This window comes from Haliaeetus albicilla, chromosome W (genome assembly GCF_947461875.1).
Source record: "Haliaeetus albicilla chromosome W, bHalAlb1.1, whole genome shotgun sequence".
In the NCBI taxonomy this organism is placed as follows: domain Eukaryota; kingdom Metazoa; phylum Chordata; class Aves; order Accipitriformes; family Accipitridae; genus Haliaeetus; species Haliaeetus albicilla.
In genome coordinates this window covers 170,671-194,512 of record NC_091515.1, presented here as the reverse complement: position 1 = coordinate 194,512, position 23,842 = coordinate 170,671, and the positions used below count along the sequence as shown (strand labels likewise).

At 41.4% G+C, this 23,842-nt stretch overlaps 1 protein-coding gene across 15 annotated transcripts in view; it reads left to right on the top strand.

Annotated features, from left to right (window-relative positions):
• Positions 1–15,890, top strand: part of ZNF532 (zinc finger protein 532) — a 51,891-nt gene extending 36,001 nt beyond the window's left edge. For all 15 annotated transcript variants that reach the window (XM_069774971.1, XM_069774961.1, XM_069774960.1 and 12 more), the window contains 4 exons: positions 3,800–4,078; positions 9,812–9,924; positions 11,574–11,721; positions 13,569–15,890. In XM_069774971.1, coding sequence (XP_069631072.1) covers positions 3,800–4,078; positions 9,812–9,924; positions 11,574–11,721; positions 13,569–14,063 — 1,035 coding nt within the window. In that variant the 3' untranslated portion in view covers positions 14,064–15,890. The remainder of the gene's footprint in view (positions 1–3,799; positions 4,079–9,811; positions 9,925–11,573; positions 11,722–13,568) is intronic.
• Positions 15,891–23,842: the final 7,952 nt, after the last annotated feature.

The following is a 23,842-nucleotide window of genomic DNA, read 5'->3' as shown; positions in this document are numbered from 1 at the left end:
ATCTGTGAATAATGTTCTCAAATGTTAAAATGTTATATTTCTTATGGTCTTCAGTATATCTGTGATGTTATCGCTAACTCAAGTTTTTCTATATGAATGTTGATTTTGGTATATCTCAGTGCATTGCATTCAGTAGCTCATTTTATCAAAATAATAATGGGTATAGTGAAGTAAGTTAGTCCGATCCTAATAAGTATTGAGCTTTATTTACAGTATTCTAAGTATTATTGCAGTTGGTAGGAGCTGAGAATGCTGAGTACATTATAAAAGCAAACCTCTTGTGTTCAGAATTCACTGGTAGGAACCAGTATGTTTCTCGAATAGATGTAGAGGTTATTTATGTGTGTGTGTTTACATACAAACATGAACACATGCATGCTTTGAAAAAAAATGAAGTGGCTTTTCTCATGAGTACCCTTATAACTGAAGATTTACTGTCATCCTTGCAAATCATGTTTTTAAGAATCAGCAGTCCCCTGGCTATAATTTGTTAGCTGTGTATTTTAAATACACTGCGTTACCTTGTTTTCTGCATACCAAATCTGTTAGCAGTGCTGAATTTCTTATGCCTTATTAAGATGTGGAGCCTGGTAGCAGCTGAAGTTAACTTACACCATTACAAAGTATTACAGTCCAGAATGGTAGCACTTAATTCAGTGGGTTTCAGTTGCAGTGATGCATAAGACTTAGTAAAATTTGTAAACAGAATGATGGAAAAAACAGACATCTTTCTTGTCTGCTAAAACCGTCATTTTTCATTTTAGTCTCAACTATGGCACTTGCAACCTCAGAAATCTCTGAAGTTGTGTTGAAAACAAGATCACAAGTCTTGAAAAACACCTGGTCTTAAAGTCAGTCTTAAACTTGAGGAGAAGACAGGGAAGGGCTGATCCAAGACGTTCAGAAATATACGGACTGAGTATTTTCTTTGTTTCTGAACTAGTTCATATTTACTGTTAAGAATAGTCTTACATTTATGCCAGATACCTTAAATGGTCCTCTCATGCAGCAATATATTTTCTGCTTCCTTTGATCTACTTGTATTGCTTCTATTTTTAACTAAATAGGCAAATTCCATATATTGTAGAGTATGTCTTATTATATAATTACTTTTTCTTGACTCAGGTATTGTTGTAAAAGTTTTGTTATATCTGTCTACTTCTTTAAGACCTGAAAACAACTATTTTGGGAGCATGATCTGACTGTATTTAGGGCCAGAAGCGATTCTTACATAAATTAGGGTTGCTCAGCATTTCTCATTATAAAGTTATTCTCAGTTACTTACAATTTGGTCACTATTTAACTCTTTTGGCTGTAGTGTTCCATGCCAGTATTTGTGCTTTGAACCAGTGTTTTTTTAGCATGTTTCACTATAGATGATTCAGACTTTTTTAGAATAAAATTAGAGGATTAGAACATACATGTGCAGTAACAGTATTACTGCTTTTATTGAGAATTGCTAGTGCTTTTACATTTGGGATGTGTGTATAGAAGTAGGGACAGCAGCAGAAAAATATAAATTAGACTTCAGTTAAGGAGGAATGAAAAAAACTGTAACAGGGTATAGATAAAAACAGAAAAGGACTTGAGGAGAGGATGAGTGCCAGACAAGGGCAGAGCTCAGCCTAGCTGCACAAAATGTAATTGTTTGGTATGGCTAGACATAAACCATCAAGGCAGAGAAGACCTGGATGAAAATAGAACAGAAAGGGATAGAAAGAAGCTCAGGAGGAGATTATTGAAAGCTGCAAAAAATAACCTAGAATAATTCCTGCAGATGTGAATGTTTCTTGTTGGCAAAATGTATGTCTCATTTTCCTGTAACAGCTTGCTACAAGAAAATTTTTAACAGCCAGTAAGAAGAGGTGGTGAAGGTCTGGACTGCAGGTGTAACACTCCCAGTTCTGCTGGTGATCTGCATTGTGATCACTGTTGACTCCATGTTATGCTTTAATGCTTTTTGTTTAATTTCAAGTAAGAAATTAAATTTCAAGTATTGGTTGGATTTAAAAGACATTTAGAAAGTTCAGCACTAACATTTTACATGCTGACAAGTTAAGCTGGGATGGAATCTCCAGGTCAATCTTCAGTTGCCTGGAACTGTAGGAACCTCCTTCCCCCCTACCTCATGCTTCTTTATTCTTGTCCTGGTGCAGTGGAGTACTAAGGGCAGCCTCCTCCTTTACTACACAACATCTTTGTTCTTAGAGCCAGTCAGTTGGTCCTGTGTGCTTTGCTTTTTAGTAACATTTTAGGTTTTTTAACTTACTGGCTTTTCTTCTATTTAACAACTGTTAAATAGGAAGAAAGGAAGCAGAAAATGTATTGCTGCATGAGAGGACCATTTAACATATCTGGCATAAATGTAAGATTATTCTTAACAGTAAATATGACCTAGTTCAGAAACAAAGAAAATACTCAGTCTGTATATTTCTGAATGTCTTGGATCAGCCCTTCCCTGTCTCCTCCTCAAGTTTAAGACTGACTTTAAGACCAGCTGTTTTTTAAGACTTGTGATCTTGTTTTCAACACAACTGTTAAATAGAAGAACATGTTCTACAGATCAGGTTGATATTTGCTGTAGAGCCAGCAGGTAGTCCCAAGAGCCACAGGATTTACAAAAGAACTCGATACTGAAGTATTATACTGGAGTATCAGATTTGTATTCTTATATTCTCAGAATCAAAAATGTATAGCATGGTTTTTTGTTTCTGAGGTTAACCTGTAGGAAAAATAATTATGTTTGGGATGGCTAGACATATCATCCAGGAGAACTATAATAAAGGTCAGTAGATGAGATGATTAGAACACTGTCGTTGTAAAGGGCAAGTCTTTTAGATGTGAGAGAGACCTTGATAGTGGATGCTGACTCATTCCTGCTGTGTCCGTGTTTATATATGAAACTCAGACACACAGCTGAAGCCCAGGTCTTCCTGAACTAGTCATCTTTTTGGAAGGCTCAGGTATCATACCAGCATATAACGCTGGCTGAGAAATTGGGGGAGGAGGAAGTGGAAGAGTTCTTCCCTTCCTTCTGATTGTTTACTTAAAGTCTAGAAATAAATCAGTGAGGAAGGATCACTGCCTAAGAGCTGCAGGGTGCTTGAGAACAGCTTGTTAGACAACTCCTAGCTGTCCCCTGGTCTTGGGGACCCCATCAGCCCTGCACACCTTTGATTTAAGGACTGTTAGCAATGTAGCCCTAAGTGAGGGAGCTCATAAGCTTCTGTGGAGTAAGACAGGGCTTAACTCAGCCTCAGCATAAAATGTTAATATATCCTAAACAATATAGTTGCCTGATTCCTCCAGAGTTGCCTTTTCTTGTCTTATTTACCAATGTGCCAAGTCAAAATTTGTCAGTAAAAACCTTTCTTTCTTGGAAATCTCTAGTCACGTAGTTTGAAATGAGGATGCTCAACTAATACATTAGGTAAGTAAAGCGAGAAACTAACCTTAACTTAAAGTACATTTTGAGCCCTTTTTTCTTCCCTGTTAAACAGCAATTTAAACTTAACCTACAAAGTCTTTTTTTTTTTTTTTTTTTTGTGAAAATATCTAGCCACTGAAGAAAACTTCTCTTTAGCGACTGATGGTGTCTGTTAGTGTCGTTGGCTAGTTTCTCTTTATGCTAGGCCTTGCCTTTACTTAATCATGTTTCTCTCAGTTAAGAATTTGATCTGATATTAGTATGACAAAGAAGTAAATGAAGACTTTTGGTTCAGAGGGTCTTTGCATTTTGTCAATACAACTGTATAAGTCTATGTTATTTTTGTACCTTTTTTTTTCTTTTTTATTGTAGTCTATGCATGGAACTCTGAAAAGTGTTGAGGGGCCACCAAACCTGGGGATAAATCTGCCTCTCAGTACTAAACCCACAACTCAGAACTCAGCCAGTCACAACAAAGAGGACACAAAATCTGTCAACGGAACAGAAAAGCTGGAGAAGAAATCTCCTTCTCCCATAAAGAAAGCAGAGCCTAAAAAAGTCGCTAATCCTGGCTGGACTTGTTGGGAGTGTGATCGGCTCTTCACTCAGAGAGACGTTTACATCTCTCATATGAGGAAAGAACATGGAAAGGTAAATGAATAATATTCAGTTACAAAAAAGTGAATTAAACCTGAAATATGAAGTAATTTTTTTCCAAATTCAGTTGTGGTTTTGCAAATAATTCCTTTAGGTTCCATCATTATTCTTCTCTGTTCTTATACATGTTTCATTGTTCTCTCTTTGGCTGCTTAGTTTTTGCCATTTTCTAGTTCTACTGAGAAAATCCACATCCTCTTACTTAATTGTGGGCTTGTTCATCCAGTACCAAAATTTCTTCAAGATGGAAAGAGTGAAAGATGTTCCAGTATTTCGTCCAAGTCATCTAATCTGATACAGGTTCTTATTTCTTCCTTTGTGCCTTCTCAGTTCCCTCTCTCTCTTGAAAGTTCATTAACTGTTAGACTCAGGGAATGGAGCCTTGTTTTATTGGTGCAATGAGTGCCAAACAGCATTTCAAGGGTAGTCACACTCCAAGGTCAAGCCATTGCTCTAATCTTAAACTCGTAGGTTCAGCCAGCAAGTCAGCTGAGTTGAACAAGTTGAATTTTGTATTTAAAGCAGATGGATTTGAGATAGCTTACTTAAAATGGATTGAAACTGAAATACAGGAATGCTGTATTCTCAAGTTGGCAGAAAGACAGCTTGGTGTCCCTGCTGCATGCGATAGCTTTTCCACTTAAATGAAATTTAAAAGACTGGCAGGTAAGCCATAGTGAATCTGATCCTTGGATAGACCCTTCTTAGCTGCGTTTGAGACAGACTGTAGCAAGCTCCAGCCTGATGCTGACAAACAGCAGTCATGTGCTATCCAGTCCTGTCCTTTGCTGTGTGCTAGTGAAAATGGTCTGATTCTCTCCTCAGCTGGGAAGCAGGGAATTAAACTAATGTACTGTGCTGCACTGCAGAAAAAGAGCAGAACTGGAAGGGGTAACAGACTTATTTTGTCTTAAGTAGAGAAGAATCATCCTGAGTGTGAAAATCTGTAGTTTTCAGGATGCTAATATGCTATAATAAACGATGGCACATTTCCAGAGGTTTCTGTGTCCCTTCAAATTACAGTGCTTATCTCTAAAGGTCTTGTGCAAATTATTTTATTCTGTTTATAAACATTTTATGGAAAAATGGAAAATGCCAGACTACTGAGTGTCATCTCTAATTTTCTTATGACAACTTCAAGCGAATAGCACCCAAGCTTGACTGACAGGAGACTTTCCATGTTTCTCCTTGCCTTCAGTAACTCCCACTCCATTCCTTCAGCCTTCTTGCTGTGAAGAGTCCTGTAGCTACATTGCCAGTCCCCCTTGGAACGAAACACACAAAACCAAAGGATTATGATTCACAGAACTACATTTTCTTTTACCTGGTTCTCCTTTTACAGCTGGAGGGCATGAAAAGTAGACAAACAGCTGAGATCATGTGGTCTCCATTTGATTTCTCCAGTTGCTTTAGAAGACCATTTTTGCATTTCTGTCCATTGAGGTCCCTGAGGAACTGTTAATTGCTTCAGTTTCAAGGCTAGCAGATACATTCCTGACACTTCTGCTAGATAGTGTCTATAAAGAAACTCTGTAAAATGTGTTACAGTCCCTGTGGCATGCCTATGCACTAAACACTTGTTTCTGATCCTGTAACACTCAAACAATCATAGTTTAATTTTCTGTCAAAATCAGTCTCTTTAGCAGCATGTAAACTGTTGGTCCACTCTGTTTCACCTGTTTGTCCAAGTATTAACTCATCAGTATTTTTACTGGCAAGCAGAAATAAGTTAAAGACCAGATGCATTTTATATTGATCCAATTCTTAAAAACAACACAACCTTCCTATGAAACTGTCACGTCAGAGTGAACTAAAGAATGATATCCAGTCTGATCACATCTGCAGCAAAGTGGCAGAAGGCATGTAAAATAAGGTTAGTAACACATTGATCATGTTTTCTAAATATTAGCTTTAAATATGTATCTTTCTATCTCTGACGTTTAATAAGAATGTGCAATGTTACCTCAATAACAGCCCTTATTATGAAATACTAGGTAATTGTTGCACTCAAATACTGGCCTAAAGGCCTGTTTCACTGTGTACATTTATGTGCTATTTTTTATCCCTATTCAAGCTGTTCCTTAAATGACACAGGAGGCATATATATATTAAAATGAATAGAGATACAACTACATGTCTTTCAGAAATGAATGATAAAGACCAGTTGTTACGTTCCTTCCAGACCTTTCAAAAATTTCACTAATTGTTAGCTTTCAAAATGACTATATTCAAAACCTAAACTTTTATGGATACATTTTATTGTAGAGAGACTAGAAATGAGCATAAGATAACTAAGTATGTGATATGGGTCTAATAAATAATGGAATTACTTTAAGTCTATTTTTTTTAAGAATGATAGGTGTGGGTTAAATGCTCTAAAATTATCTATGCAGAATGTTTGTTAGAAACTTTAAGGAATTCATGAGCTATTCACAAAGTCCATTGTCATGTAAGGTATTTGAAGATAATCCATTTCAAATTTCTAATTGCTGCTTTTGCAGGATCAGAGTGAAAGTTTGGAGCTGTAACCCTTTTTACCTGATCCCAGGCTGGATTATTCAGAGGTATTAATAGGAGAGGTATTGCCATGTATATCCTCTTTGGACAGATTCTTGAGTTTCCAGACCTTATTGGAAAATGTCTACGCAGGCAGATAGACAGATTCACATTTTCTGTATCCTCTTCCTGAGCTATGAAGGTGAGCCAGCTGTAGGGTACGAAAATCTGTAGCCACCTTTGTGTGACTCTCTGCCTGACCTTAAAAGTGCTGTTTAAAAAAAAAAAAAAACAAAACAAAACACAAAACAGTTACTACCCCAGACAAAGGGTGGTTCTAACAAGTCTGTACAACCCCTGGCTTGAAACTGGATCATGTATGTATGTCTGCAGTCAGCCAGGTAGACATATGCTGAGCTTCCTAGGACTTGTGTGTAATTGTGTTTCTATGAAAGGACAGATGTTTTCTAAGCAGGAGTTGCTTTACCAATTCTGACTTGCTGTGCATCTAATTGAACATCCTCTTTCTTTCTGTAAAGACAAGATGCTGTACAACAGGTCCTGCTGCACCTGATTACAGAACTAATTTTTTAGTTCTTTTGGTTTTGGCTGCCATTGCAGAAACTGATGCATCCCAAATCCTATTTGGGTCTCTATGTGGAATCTTCCCAACAAATTTAGAATGAGTGTGGTGTCATGGATGGTTACCCCAGGCAGTGCCCCTCGTGCTCTGAGAGGGACTGGGTCCTGCTGAGCACAGTCCTGCTGCTTTTCTGACTAAGTGCTTGATGCATCTACACTGTGCAGTGGCCTCAGCAAAGATACATGGGCCACCTTGGTTGAGCTTTTGTACATGTTTGTACAGCATGGTGCAGGGCTGTTTCGTGATAGAAGTCCTAATGTGACTTCACATTTTATTTTATTTTATAAATTCTTCCCAGAGCATTGCAGTCATAAGCATACTCCAAAACCATACTGCAAAATGTATTGATTGATGGATTAGCTTTAATGAGTATGCACTATGTGTACACACTGTCAAGTTTTTACCTTTAACAATTTAAGAGTGAAATATGTTGGTTTCCTTTTATTTTAATTGGCCTTTAAACATGAAAAGGAAGTTACATTGAACAGTACTGTGCCTCTAACAGCTTTATGTTGGCTAGCCCCAATAAAATTACCATACCATGTTTCCTAATGGGCTGCTTCACATTTGCATGAACAACCTTTCAGAACCGCTTTCCTTCTGTCACACTCCATGTGATTTTGGTCTTGATAGCAAAAGGTCTCTCCTCTCATTGTAACACCTGTTACTCCTTTAGTCATTCCAGACATCACTTTTTCCCATCTACAAACTTTCCACTGCTCACTCCAAACTTTGCAGTAAATGATAATTTTCAGTAATGACATCACCTCTACAGATCTCCACTGGCTTGTCTGTAGCTGTTCCTGAACAATGTAGCCATTAGGGAGAATATGAACATCAACATAAAGTTCAGCACTTAGAGCACAATATAAGATGGATGTTTTTCAGTTCCTTAAGCATTTCTGTATGACTTAAGCCCACTAGTATTTAGGATTGAGAATTCTTTTTTTAATTATTATTAATTAATATTAGGCACCAGAGAATGACTCGTCATATTAAAATGTCCATGTGGATTATTGTGCATTTCCATTGTTTAGGAATTTGTGACTTCCTCAGAGGGTAAGAATAAGTGAGCCAAACCCTTTACATTCTTACATTAACAAAACCTTTGCTATTGAGTGTTTTGGAACATAGGGACAGATCTTGGGTGGATTCTCCAGAAGAGTCAAGAAGAGTCCAAGTTCAAGCATTGATCCAAGTGTTTCACCCGGTGGCATTAGTTGGAATACTAGAATAAAATATGATTATTTTTTTTCCAGTTTCCCTATAAGTGCAGGAAAGAGAACGTTATTGACACTGTGAAGGAAAACTATGATCACTGCTAGAGCAGGAAAAAGCAATCCAAAGAACATGATTTTCTTTCTAGATACTTGTCTGATGGTATGAGACTGTCTGTTGCTTCACTTTTACCTGACTAGCAGGCATGAGCCCTCCCTCAGACTGGAACACTTGAAATCTGGGTCCATGCGATCCAGATTTCTTTTGGGAGGTTCCAATAAAATCCATTTCTTCTTCAGACCCAGAACACCTTGATTCTGGCAGGAATCGTTACATTGAATGTTAAGCGTGGTATCCTGGCCCTGGCTGGATTGTTGAAAAGTAAACTGAAATAGTAGTCTGGAAAGGTTTTCAATTAGATTTGTTTGATCAGTGTTTGGATTTAATTTTGAAGATGTTGTTTTGATTTCCTTGTTACTGCCAATACAACAAAAATTACAGATACAAACAATCTAGTAACCTGTGAAAGGAAGCAGGAAATCTGATAGGTGACGTTTCCATTTCCTTACTGCAGCTACTCTGGTTGATAAGACATGCCGTTTGAATTGAGTTCTAGGACTGATGGAATTTAAGGGACAGGACCGTGTCATTCGTTCTTGGGGCTTGTATAGTCTGCAGTTTTGGAGATGTTATTTCATCAGATACTAGAGCTCCTGTGGCCATGTTCAGCTAGAATGACATAAATGGAGATAACTCCATCCTTTTCAGCTTCCTTCCTTTTCTTTCTCCTTCCTCTTAACAAACTGTAATATAAAACCCACAGAATTCCCCAAAGAGGTGTCCCTCAAGTTGGCATCAGACCATACCTCTTATTTCTTCATGATTTTTCTGAGCCCTCTTAGTGTGTCAGTGTCCATGACGTTTTGCTTTGGTCCTTATTATGTGCTCTTCACTCCTCCTTGTACATGACATAAACTCTCAGTCAGCAACTGCAGATGTAGTTTGGTGATGGGAAAGGAAATGTTACTTTATAGTGAAAGCAAATCTCTCACCGTCCTGCCTTTGCTGATCCAGAAGTAATCCACTGATCTTCCTTGCTTCTTTGGTGGAAGAAATCCACTTCATCCACAGTCTGTGACACCGGTTTACAACTGGTGATAGATATGTGCGTAACTCATGCTAGCCACACTGCTTTGAAAGAGGTCCAGGTCCTCTGACTTCTGCAGTGTTGCTGTAGGAGTGGTGTGTACTTGAAGATACAGTTCCAGACACTGGTAAGTGATGTTTCTTTCCTATTATCAAAAGGTTTGACACATGGACTACTTCTATTGAGCTTTTTAAATTAATTTATTTTTCTTCTTTTTATAAAGCAAATGAAGAAACATCCGTGTCGACAATGTGACAAATCTTTCAGTTCATCCCATAGTTTATGTCGTCATAATCGTATCAAGCACAAAGGCATTAGGAAGGTTTATACATGCTCGTAAGTTCTACTTTTATTTATTTAGAAACAGAGTATGAACCAAGAAAAAACTTTGTTAGTTGAATGTCTTCTCTTGATTGTATAAAAGGCAGTGTCCCATTCATTCAAGTGAACCAGGTATTTAGATACCCTAGTTTGGCCTGTCTATGTATCCAACATGCATAAGACATAGCAAGCTACTGAGAATGCATGTATATAAAGTCTGCTGTCTTTCAGAGGCTTTGGCAAGCAAATCTGAAACTTTACTGAGCTGAGAGTTTGCATGGCTGGTAGTTCTATAGTGGTGAACTTGGTTTTCAATAGTCTCTCAAATATACAGCCCATTCTTCTAATCTACAAAAGCCAGTAGTTGTATTATTTTTCTCATACATAAAACAGTGCGTAATGTCTAAAATCCTTAGTGATGTTTAAGTGGCTGGAGAGATGATACATAATTTAATAGAAAAATCCATGTCAGCCAGATAAGATATATAATACAAACTTTCTGTTATATCTCTTCATTCATAATTTTGTATGTATTTGCATGCTGCGGGACCAAGCTTGAAGTTCTGAAAAGGAAGGTGCAAGCAGCAGCCGTTCTCTGTGGCTGAGATCTTACCAGTCCCTTCTCTGCCACAGTATGATCTCTGCTTTGTTATGGAAAGCACAAAGCACAGTGGTGTGGAAACTTGAGACTGCTGTGCATAGCATAGCTTTCCAACAAAGTGCTTTATAACCTCCTGTCTCTGCACTGTGGTTGCCTGACACAACCTGCATGAGCTGGCTAGCCTAGACACTATTTCTCTTGGTATATTACGAGTAGCAAGTGTCTGTGTTTTGTATGCCCTCTGAGCAGAAAGTTTATTGTGGTTCTCAGTTTTCATTTCAGAATGCCTACAGTACTGGGGTTTTTTTCTTTTTTTTTTTTAATAAAGTTAAAAGCAACAGCATTTAAAAAGTTAAAACCTTAGGAGGGACACTCAGAAAGAGTAATACAGTTTAACTTCTCCCCTGCAGTTCTTCTTTGGCCATCCCTCTTCCAGACACCTGTACAGTATATTACAACATTGGAGCTCAGGAGAAATACACTTCCCAAAACCACATGAGAGGTTTAGCTGGTTCTGTGTGGGATTGTGAAAGACAAGTGCTCCTTATTTTGAGGTTGGAAAGGGAGCTGAGAAGGAATTACTAGTTCCAAGCAGATCAGTATTTAGATTTGAATGCAGAATTAAGTGTCATTTGAAGCTAGCATTCATCCTACATGGAAGGTGACTGCTTTCCCTATGAAATTTAAATTAAGGAGAACTTGGGAAAGTGTCTAATAGAATGTACAGTTTGATGATGTTAGCAGAGATCCAAGAAGGAGACTCAGATGCTCCCAGGTTTTATTCTGACTCACACTTTATACCATTTTGGATACTATCTTCAGAGGACTTCTCATTTGCTCTGAATATAAATTGCTCAAACGTTTCTAGTGTTATTTTGTAATTATGCTAATTTTCTTATAATACTTCCCTGTGCAATTGATTGGAAAAACATTGTCGCTATCTTCAATAGATTGTACTCTAGTCTGGATTTATTTACTAGGCCTATTTATATTGTTCAGTATACTACGACTTTTGTTAAGCATGACATTTGAATCTGCGCGTGTCTGCTTTGTGTTTATGTAGGCACTGCCCAGATTCAAGACGTACTTTTACCAAGAGGTTGATGTTGGAAAAACATATTCAGTTGATGCATGGCATTAAAGACCCTGATGTGAAAGAAATGACTGAATCAACCAATATGGAAGAAAGGGAGGTAAAAGAAGACACAAAGGTAATCACTTAGAAGATGCATTCAGTCACTGAGAGTGAATTTTTTGTGGGTATACATTCAGGATCTTTAAATAGATGCAGATATTTTGATCCCATAAAAGTCTGATCTTCTGTGCAGTAGAGCCCAAAATATGTCTCAAAGGTTCCTGCAACAAATTCTGTCATGCTTGAACTAGAACATGTTTTTGGAAAGACTTCTGTTTGGTTTTATCACTGAATGATGGAGAATATGACTTAACCCTTAGTGGTTTGCTTTAAGAGCACCTTTCAAATTCTCTGCAACCAAGTCCTCTCATAGCTGTAGAAAAGCTACAGCTTATGTAGAAGCAATGTGACCTTCCAAATACCCAGCCTTGAGCTTATCTGATACAAATTTTACAGTGAAACTGCTTTCAATCTAATGATTGAAATACAGCAGTATCTCCCACTGGATTTAGCATTGGTGTGGCCTCACCTTGGAGTACTGTGTGCAGTGCTGCACCCTACAATTTTAAAAGGGATGTGAAGGCCCTTGAATGCGTCCAGAGGAGGGCAACAAAGCTGGTGACAAGACTGGAAGGCATGTCCTGTGAGGAGGGGCTGAGCGCTCTGGGTTTGTCTAGTTTGGAGAGAAGGGAGGCTGAGGAGCAACCTCATTGCTCTCTGCAGCTTCCCGAGGAGGGGATGTGGAGACGGAGGTGCTGAGCTCTTCTCCCTGGGATCCAGGGACAGGACACCTGGGAATGGCTCGAAGCTGCATCAGGGGAGGTTCAGACTGGACATTAGGAAGCATTTCTTCACCGAGAGGGTGGTCAGACCCTGGAACAGACTTCCTAAAGAGGTGGTTGATGCCCCAAGCCTGTCAGTGTTTACGAGGCATTTGGACAATGCCCTTAATAGTAAGTTTTAACTTTTGGTCAGCCCTGAAGGAGTCAGGCAGTTGGACTAGGTGATCGTTGTAAGTCCCTTCCAACTGAAATATTCTATTCTATTCTTCTATTGATGATGAGTGTTATGCAGAAAGTGCAAGTAAGATGACCGCACTGTCCAAAGACTTGTTACATGCAGAGATTAACATTTTTTAAGTGTTTTGGACTGTATATGATAAAGAATTTCCCCTGTGATGGCATGTCCAAAGCTGACAGTAGAGACACAAACATACCTGGTTTTTAAACTATACTATAGTCCTTTACATTACTCTCTTTCAATCCATCATATTGTCATCTTATTTAAGTGTTGAAATATGGCAGCTATATACATTGTCTTCATAAACATCATGGAGCATATCTGAGCTACATAGGATGCAGAGGATTCTTGAGGAATATTCATGTCAGAAGACTAACAAGGAGAATATAAAAAATTATCAGTCTAATTAGTTTTAAAAATTGTGCATGTTGATTCAGCCTTTGGCAATACGTCAGTTTGGTTACTAACAATCAGGAGATATCTGTCAGCTCAAATTTCAGGCATGAAATAATATTAAGTAATTAAAATGGAGTTCCAGAAGGTACTGCTGAAAAGTTCCTAGACTGATACTCTACAGTCTGTACGCGATTGAAGTCTCATTGGTGTATGTACTTGGATGCAGTTACGCTGGCAAAAATTTATTCAAGTTTATACAGTGGATTAGATACTATAGCTCTATCAGAGCTGACAAAACAAATTTTCTATGTGAGTTATAAGAAAGAAAACCCCTAGTTTTCCAACAAGTACAACATTTATTTGCTTGTATTATTTCAAATATTGTATTTATCAAAGTTGTACCGGAATCTACCAAGGGAAAGTTTTTGAAGTTTGCAAGTCACAAACAGTTATGAAAAGAACTGCATACTTATGCTTACATGATATACCATTTATGGCTTTTTCTAGGTTCCTAGTCCAAAGCGTAAATTGGAAGAACCTGTACTGGAATTCAGGCCTCCACGAGGTGCAATCACTCAGCCATTGAAGAAGCTAAAGATAAATGTTTTTAAAGTTCACAAGTGTGCTGTTTGTGGCTTTACAACAGAAAATCTTCTCCAGTTTCATGAACATATTCCTCAGCATAAATCTGATGGCTCTTCATACCAATGCAGGGAATGTGGACTGTGCTACACATCTCACGTGTCCCTCTCCAGACATCTCTTCATTGTACATAAGCTGAAGGAGCCTCAGCCAGTATCAAAACAAAACGGGTCTGGGGAGGATAATCAGCAAGAAAATAAACCCAATCACGAAGATGAATCATCTGACAGTACGGCATCAGACAGAAGATGCAAAGTGTGTGCAAAGACTTTTGAAACTGAAGCGGCCTTAAACACTCACATGAGAACACATGGCATGGCCTTCATTAAGTCAAAAAGAATGAGTTCAGCTGAAAAGTGATCAGATTATTTGGGACGCAGAAATCTCTCTCCACATTGGAATACTAATGACATTTTTGCTACAGAAAGTTCAAGGTATAATAGTGTTAACAGTACTGTTCAGGCTGTTGCAATATATTCTGCATAAAAGTGTCCCCTTCACCTCATTGTCTATACCCTCAAAACCATTGAAGCAGTATTTGAGTTGAAAAGAGTTTGTATATATTTAAACTAATAACTTTTATACTCTTTGTTATGTGTTTGTATCGGTATCTAGTGGAAAATTTGGTTTTTTCTGTTTTGTTTCTGGTTTTTTTCTAGTAAGTTTCTTTAAAACAGAGTTCTGAATGCTGGGGCAGTTCCTTAGGTTCTCTTAAACTGTTTCTTATTTGAATGCTTCTGAAAGAAAGTTTAGCTAATGGAAGTGCATCAGAAGGCAGTGCTTGGAGGGGAGTGGGGAGGGGAAGCAAGCTAAGGGGAGATTTTAAATTCTAAGAACTTGTGCTTCTAAATGTCTAAGGAAGCTTTTAAACTTTCTCTTTAAAATATATATATTAAAAAAAAAAAAAAAAGAAAAAAAGTACCACTGCATATGAAAAATGCAGTGCTGGTTTTAGGTGGCGACACCAGAACAGGTGCAGACCCCCTAGAATGATAAAGTACTTTTGAAAAGTATAATTGCACAACTCTGTATCATGAAGTGATTTTTTAGGCCATCAGGTGCTTGTGATCAAAGCTCAAATTGTTACAAAAGGGCTGGGCTGCTCTGGATTTAACAAATAAGATGTAATTAGAGGAATAGGTTTATAATGATGATGTTTTTTGTCATGTAATTTATTAAACATTATATAGAAGCGAGTACACAGCATTATGTATTTTCCTTTATTTCTGGTTATTGAAAGAAAATAGTTAACCCTTGCTACAGGGGTTGGTATTTCCCAGCTCTGTATGCTAATGCCAAATGTTCTGGTGCTCAGTGTCACATACAACCACAACTGTCAAGAAGCTAACACACCAGCCTATGTAAGTATAATTGGGGCTTTCAGCTTTAGCACAGACCATATGAAGCTAGTTCAGCCATTTCAAACATGTATCTAATATCACTAGTTACGCTTTCACAAAGTACAAAAAGGTACCATACTGTCCCTTTCATATATAGTTCTCTGTGAGAGTTATATTTTTGGTTTGTTTTTGCATTTTATACCTTGTATGTATCCCTAAAAAAAAATTTTTGTACTTTTTTTTAAAACAAATTGTGTATATATAGATAGCTGCATGATATAAAGTAGTAATTGTTTGGTTCCTTAAAAGTCTTGCTGCTGTCAGATGTTACTATACACTATGTCCATTACAACTGTATTAAACACATGTCATATGTAAATAAATGTGGAGCAATTTGCCCCTAAAGATTTGTGAGATTCTGTTATTTATCATTAAATTTTAACAGTTTGAAAAATTGAAGTGTTTGAAAAAATACGGATCCTTCTCAGCCACCTCTGTAAAACTTCTTAATCACTCTGGACATTGTGTATCGGATACATTAGTTCTGCGCTCTCTCTTCATCCTCATTCTTAATTTGTTTCATTGGTAAATACTTGTTATCCCATTTATATTACTCACATATTGAGTGGTTATGAGGTACTTCTCCATCCTAAAACATACAGCTGGCGTCGCAGGATCTTAGTGTGTAATGTACACTGGCCATCACTGCCCTTTCCATTAAGTGTATACCTCTTGAACACTTGTTTGTTGATGTGCACTGTCAACTGTACAACAAATGAGTTATCACTATGCAGAATGGTGTTTTGTATACAGTGAACAGATAATAAAAGTTAAATTTTCACAGCCATTATTAATACTTTTGTTTATTTTCCATTTTCACCGTCTTGTACCTGCAAGGGATGCTGCAAACCAGTAACTTATGTCATTGTTGGTGCCGCCAAGAGGTAAAACACCAGAAGTTACTGACAAGTCATCTGAAAGCAGTTGGGCACGATGTGAAATCGCTCCGTGGTCACAGACCGCTTCCCAGGTCAGACGTGGGCAGTGCAAGCTCCCACACTGCCTTTGCCCCCGTGACTCCACGGGAGTTCATTTTGCCACAGCCACTGAGTGGAGCTCAGCTACTGAGCAGTATTCAGTTTTAATCAGAAGATCGATTTAACTCTCCTTCTAGTAATCTCTTCAAAGATTTAAGAGATAGTGGGTCTTCAACTGCCCCATGATCTGTAGATGCGTTTCTGTGCTGGAGCTTATACACACTTGGGTATGGCAGGAAAGTGTAACTTTTCCTCCAGGTAAATGGTTCCTTTTCGTAGGCAGAAATCCACTCAAATAGGTGAAGGGGGAAGGAGCTCTTCTGAGGACCATGGCTTTTTCCAAATACCTGACCTGGCGGGGAGGGGAGATTTAGTGGGACAATTAATACCATAATGTTTCTCACATAGTATATCTTGCCTAGTTCTCCAGCTCTTCTAGACACTGGGGCTTCTGTATCTTCCAAGTGATTCAAGGTTCCTAGATATTAGTAATGGAAAATGCCTGTTGGGTACCTCCTCTTCTTTCCAGGGGAGATCTCCAGTGTCCAAGCGTTACTCCAGGAGCGATGCTTCTGCTGGTTCCCTTTTGAGATTCTTCTGCTTGGAAGTTGGTCTTGTCCAAGCAGAGATTTCCTGGTAATGACCAACCTGTTTGTTTATTGTTATTTTACTTGATCTTGGGCAAAGAAAGTTTCATGTTTTATTTGGCTGATCCTTTCAGAAACGATGGCTCCTTTGCTGCTCAAACACCCTTGGTGCAAGTTTGTTGTTGTCCTAAGTGCGCTGGTCTCTCCCTGCCCACCCAGCTCTGAGGGCACACGTGTGCTTATCGGATAGAAAAGCAAAAAGCAGGTAGCGGCCCCAAAAACAACACAGGCATGTTGGACTAGTGCCTTATTAATGAACTAATTTTTTACTTGGAGGGTGGCTAGTCGCCCGTCCTCTCTGTATCCAGCAGCTGGTTCAGTGAAGGTTTCACTTTGCTGGAGGAGAGGCTGAGCAGAGTCTCGCTGCTGAGCAGGGGGTAATGCCACCACCCTTGCCGCAGGGCATGTGTTTCAAGCAGAAGGGATTTTAAGAGACAACATGGTGCAATATAGCCAGCAAGGATGGCACAGAGAAGCAAAAGTGTAAGAGAAGTTTTCTGTGTGTTTGTGTACCAAAGAACCCACAGCAAGCAGCTGGGCACAGCTACAGCACACAACCCACGGAGAGCTGCTGGAGAGCGACGGTAAAGGTAACAAAAAGAAATTAATCTGTGGCCTCTCCTCCTTTTCCATCCCGGCTGTTTGGTTGTGCAGGCTGGAAAGGGAGTAGCCATAACCTTAAAATCACAGACTGGCTTCCAAGGCTTCTGCTGGGGCACAGCCTGAGCAATGACATTCGCAGCTGCTGTTCAAATTAAAGCAACTTCAGCTCAGTGTATGTTTGCTGTGAGTTCAGGGTGTTCCCCTCGAGAGCAGGACACAAGCCCTAAATTATGAATTCTCTGGAGAGGCTCCCAAAATGTGGGAATGGGAGGAAGGACAGGAGCGATAGGAAGGCAGATCTCCTTCACAGCATGCAGCAAGACCTCCATCAAGGGCAGCTCGTTATACCTGGTCCTCTGCAACAAGCAAACCCGAACCACCAGCCCCGGCTGCAGCCAGGCTCTGGCACGGAACCCAGACAGGCCTAAGCAGCGAGCAAACAGAGCGGGGAGACCCGGGGAGGCCAACACCGAGGCAGTGGCCACCCGCTGTTGGCAGCCTCCCAATTCCAAGGCACTGAGCCTCCTCTGCCATTGCAAATACCCAGGCATCCTGGCAGACAGGGCATCCTCCAGCCTCCACCGTGTACGTGGAGCTACAAGTCTGCCAGGTCTTCCTCACAAGAAGATGATTTCCTGAAGACCAGATCATGAACAGCACATTGTAAAGCAATATGATACACCAGTGAAAAGGCAAAAATCTCAGTGTGCATGCCTAGCAGAATTATCTCCTCTTGTAAACTATAAAGAAAATATTTAAACTATTTTTATGTGAGATCTGACATTTGAATTGTTTGCTTTTAATTAATGTTGTGACAGTGACAGGCAGTTGCAATGATGACATTAATACTCCTTTTTTCTACACCTTCTTTCCTCTGAGGATTTAAAATAATGGATTAAACCTCCTAAAACCTCTCAGTGAGGTAGGAAGGGATCATTTAGCCTCCACTGTTTTTCAGCCACTCTTTTGGTTGAACACACAGGTACTAACATTGCACATCAACTCTAGCAAGCGGATTAGAAAAGAAATACTAATTCAGACTTCAGGGAGCATTTAGGCAAGCAGAAGAAAGCATTAGTGTCAGGTCTGGGGTTAAGGTGTGGCTGCTTCAACTAGTCACCCTGTATAAAGGCAGGGATTTCTGACCTCCGTGGAGACAGTGCCTGATGGGGGGGGGGTGTGTGTATATATATATATCTATATATCTCCTCCTGTTGTGTGCCTTCCCATTGCAGCCCTTCTGCTCTTCAGCAAGGTAGGCAGCTCACTGCGACCTCTTCCCAAGTATCCAGCTACAGAGAAACTGCCTGACCAGGACTGCAACCACCCATTTGGGAACGTAGTGACTATTTGGCTGGAGCTGTGCTCCTCAGTTCCACAGCGGGACCCAGCAGGAGGGCAACAGCCCACGCCTGCCCTGGCCCGGAGGCAGCCATCAGTGCAGCCCCTGCATGACAAGGCTCGGACCCACCTGCCAGCACAGCCTAAATAAAACTAATTTTTCATCTGCTAATATTGGTTAACCCTGGCGGTGCTACATGGTCAAACATGTTCCCCCCTCAGACTCCCTTAGCCAACCAAAGTGTGCTTTAGTGTTTAAAAACAAAGCTCTCCACAGTGGGTGAGCGCTCCTCAGCTGTTGCATTTCACAGTGTACAGATATTTTCCTGACAGGTCTGTAAGGGCTGGCCGTGGTGCAGCGGGTGCCAGCTGCCGTGTTAGGGTGGGTGCACGGTTCACCCCGGAGCAGCAGGGCATGTGGGCAGTGCCTGGCAGCCACACTGCCCGGCTCTGGTTGTCCTTAGGGCTGTGCATACGTGGGGTCTTTGGGAAACGGCAGGGAAACAAGTCAGTGAGGCTGTAGTACGTGTGGAAAAAAAACACAAACACAAACCACACGGGAAGGTTTTGAATGCATCTTCATGGGGACACGCAGTCACTTATCAGTGGGGAAGTAACAGCAAATGACAGCATGGGAGTTTACAATAGCCCAGCGAGGCAGCATGGAGCCGGCCCTTCGCTTTGTGCGCGGGGCCGCACTGAGCCACTCCAAAAACGTTCAATTTGCCGGCAACACAAATACCCTTGAGAAAGGCTGTGAGAACGGTGGGAAGGAACAATGAGCACGGGGAAGTGGGACACCGGGTCAGCCAGAGCTGCCTCGTTCCGTGCAATCAACCCCAAAGGAAGCGACACGCTCTGCTATGGGGAAAGCAAGCCGGCGCAGCAGGCCCTGGGGCTTGGCGGAGAGGCAAGCGCGGTGCACCCGTCCTTCTGAGCCCGACCAAGGGACCCCAGGGGACCTGCACGTGGCCGGCGCAGCCGGCTGGCGCCCGGACAAGCGCCCAGGCCCCACGGCGTGCCCTGTGCCAGTGCGAGCCCTGGCCGCCAGCGGGACTCTGCGCTGCATGGCGCCGTGGACGTGCTGGCGTGCGGACGGTGCCCGGAGGCGATGACGTGTGGGCAGCAATGGGGAAGGCTGCAGCCCAGGGGAAAGGGCGGTCAGAAGGAAGGGGCTGAAGCACTGCTGCGGTGGATGGTGCAGAGGACTGGTCAGGATGTGACAAGGGGAACCATGCCCCACAAGGAGCAGAACTTTCAAAAGTAATAAAAGCCGTATTGTTTAACTCTGTCACACGGTTAAATGGTGAAACTCAGTGCCACAGAAAATTACGAATGTTGAGGTTTCACCAAGGGTAAGAAATGTATTTATAGGAAATGCAAACATTTTGGAAGGATTCCTCCATCTCTTATTTTGATAGAGCAATACCTGTGCAAGAAACCAGATTAACCTCATGTCTGCCCTGCAGGGTTTCTTTCTTTGTTCACATTGCAAGCACCTGGAATAACACAATCTTGAGAGAGATAGGATCTGGGAGCAGTTACCACGTGGGGGGAAACTAGTCTACTAATTTAATGCAACTAGCCTAAGTTGACTTTCATGCAGGTGGAAACCTGCTTTTCACCCTCACACATAACTGTCATAAAGTGTAATTTAGCTACAGGTTCTCAAATGAGTTTTGGTTGGGCTGTTGGCACTGCTTTGTCATTCAACTGAAATAGGACTTGATTTAGTCATAAGAATAAAAGAATAAGAGACCAAAGGGCTTCAGTGACAAGGGGGGGGCTGTATGCATACATCTTGAAGTGGTGATACTTCTATTCAGTGGAGGGTAGTCTTGAATTAATCCCCAGAGGTGTCTGGGTTGAAGGCTGTACTGTTCACAAACAGTCTGAAAAAGGGAGTCACAGGTCACAAGGTTACTGACAACGCTAAGCTATGCAGGGTAGGAAAAATGAAAAATTATTGCAAAGCACTCCAAAAGGTCATTGCAGTACTGAAAAAGGTGGGAAAATGGCAGAGGAGAGTCAACGTAGAAAAATGCGACACAATTCAGAAGTGAAAAAAAACGAGACTGAGTTTACATACCAAATGACAGACCCTGAATCAGCCCTTGCTAATCAGGAAAGAAGGCTTGGAGTAGCAATTGCAAGTGCTATGAAGTTGTCAGCCTGGCACATAGTAGTGATTAAAAAAGCAAATAGATTCATAAGACAGGAATACAAAACCAAATAGAAAACATAGTTATACTACTAAATAAATCCATTAACACCTGCATAGGGAATACCTTATGCAGTTTGAATTCCCCACCCGCACCTCAAAAGACAGAGCAAACCTGGGATAGGCACAAGGAAGGATGGATACTGGAAGGACTTCTGCACAGGGGCTGTCAAAATGGGGTATGGCTCACCAGCCTAAGTAAGAGATGGCCCAAACAGATATGCCAGAGGTTATTAAAGCCGTGGTGATGATGAACAGGGAATGACTGCTCCCTGCATGAGAAATGGGAGCATCCAAATGAGATGGAGTGTTCAGAAGTGCTTCTTCATCAAACATGTAGTTAAGATGGGGAACTCTCTGCATCAGGATGTTACAGATCCTAAAAGCTTACGTGAATCAAAAAGTAATTAGACAAATTCATGGAAGAAAGACCCACTCAGGGCTCTTTAAAGACAAAAACAGCTTCTCTGGCTTGGGAAGTCCCTGTTCTTAAAGCCTCTTCCAGGCAGCCGCTGGTTTTGGCTTAGTCAGAGACAGGGCTTGAGCTCGACAAACCTTTGGTCTGATCTGGGCAGGGTAGCTTTAGATTCTTATCCAAGCTGCAGCTTTTTCTTGCAAGCTGAGATCTGCAAGTCATCTTCCCATTGTGATATCCTCTGCAGCCCCTATGGCCCTGGCCCAACGGCCGTGCCTGCCCCTGCGTTCCTGGGCTGTCTGTCCTCTCTCCACCTCATAGCCATGCTTGTGGTGCAACACCAGACCTCACCAGTCCCATTTGTGCCTCTCCCATGCAGTATGGGTTCTCAGCCTCGCATCCACAGTTTCGGTCTAGCATGCCACAGGGGTGTCTGCAGCCCCAAACCTTCATGTCCCGTCCCGTCCCCGGATAACAGTATACATGGGGGCTATGCACCTTGCTGTACCTCTAAACTCAGCTAGAAATATGTCTAATTAAATGAATGCATATGTGTTGTCCAGTGCATGGCCCCTTTAATGACTCCCATGTATATCTGCCTCCTTTGTTTATGGGGTTATTGGCCATGATGCATGTACATATTGCCTACCCCTGCATGGTGCCCCTTGGTACTTGCCTCCGTGGTACCCCCTGGTAATCCTGGGGCTGGTCTTGACTTGCTCAGGGAGGTATTTCGCCTTGTCTTGGCCAGCCAGCCTTCTTGCAGAGTAGGTACAGCAGAAGTTAAATCTGGCTGACCACAATCGCTGTACTTCTAGACTTGTCTGGGTTTTTTATTTCTGGAGGGCATTTACAGATGCACAACTTGACCTGTCGAGGCCCAAATGTTCTCAGTTCTTAACCTCTGTGTATCTGTGGGGAATTCAGTATGGCAGGCCTATTTAGTTTTAAAAGGATTTTTATATAACTCTGACCTTTTCATTCTGTTAATATTACCTTTCTCAGTACACCTAGCATACACACACAGCCGCCGGGCCAATAATGGGACACAGAAAAACCTATTTTATTTTAAAACCTTTCTCAAATATTAGGGCAGTTCAGGAGTCAGTTCTTTGTATTTGAATTTCAGATTATTACTAAAAGGTTATCTGTCTAGGCTCCTGGAAGGACAAAGGGTGGGTAATGGAGTGAAAAGAGAAATAAGTACAGAACACGGCAAACATAGACGGCACAAGCATACCCGACCTACATCCCTGGGCTTCGCATACAAACTGGTTTCTGTAGCCAGAGGTGGATGCAGAAGGAGCATGAAAGAAGGGACACTTCTTGTCTCCTCCTGAGCACTTCTCCCCTGTGAAAAAAAAAATTATTTTCTCCTCAACAGTGACTGTACAAAAACTGGTTTCAATGTTATTTCTCTCATTGCTGGAAAAAAGACAGCTCTCCTCCCTGGGGACCAAATGGTCCATCTGAGGGCATTGCCGCGAGACACCTCGCAGTACGGCTCAGCGGTGAGGAGAGGACTGCATGGGCTGCCAATGGGACTGGGCGACCTTGTCCTCCCAGGACAGCCCTGCACTGCAGAAGATGCCAGGACATGGCAAGCCCTCCAGCAAGCCCCACAGGGACCGCGCGCAGACTGCGCGTTCACTGTGGGCGAAATGCCACCCCGTGCAAAGTCCGAGCTGGCACTTTGCCCGGGCTGCCTGCGGCACTGCCCAGCGGGGGCTCAGGCGATGCCCTCATCGGCGCAGAGGACTGCCATCGAGCAAGGTGACCCTGTGCCACCTCGACGCAGGGGGCTGCAACCTGCCCGTCAGTGCAATTGTTGGGGTTGGCAGACCATGACATGTGCGGAGATCCCCATCTCCACTGAAAACATCGTCCAGGAGGACCAATGCCAGCCAGGGATGAGAGCAGAGCTGCATGCTGAAGGACCGTGCTCTCCTCTGCTGCTATAGGGTGTTTTGAAAAGACCTGGGAAAGCACAGAATTGGCAATGACCCAGATTCATCTGGAAAATCAACTGGAGGCACTACAGTTTTCTTCTCTGACCCCCACGTTTCTACTTGGAAGGAAAAAATGTATTTGGAGCAGTAATGTGACTATTAGCAAAATAGTCTGAGCATTGTACCCTTCACAGATATGTCCCCTAATGTGATTTGGCAGAAGCCTTTATGCAGTCCATTTATTTTATATTCTCAAATTCTGCTATTTTGTATTCAATGATTCTAATATGATGGTGGGGATGTGGATGTGCTGCATTTTAAGTATTGCTCTCTCTAAGCCCGTCCACCACTTGGCTAACATTGCCATAGCTCTGTGTGCCAGATTAATATTGAAGGTCAAGTACAACAATATTTCCTGGTCTAAGTGACTGTCACTTTCGCAGTTAAAATGCAGAGCAGTCCCTGATGAATGCAATCAGGCTGTAATTGGAGGAGCTACTGTTTCAAAATATCACTCGGTCATTACATTTACATACTGTTGCTGTTAGCAAAATGAGCAGAGCCCTTTATATGCAGAGAAATGTCT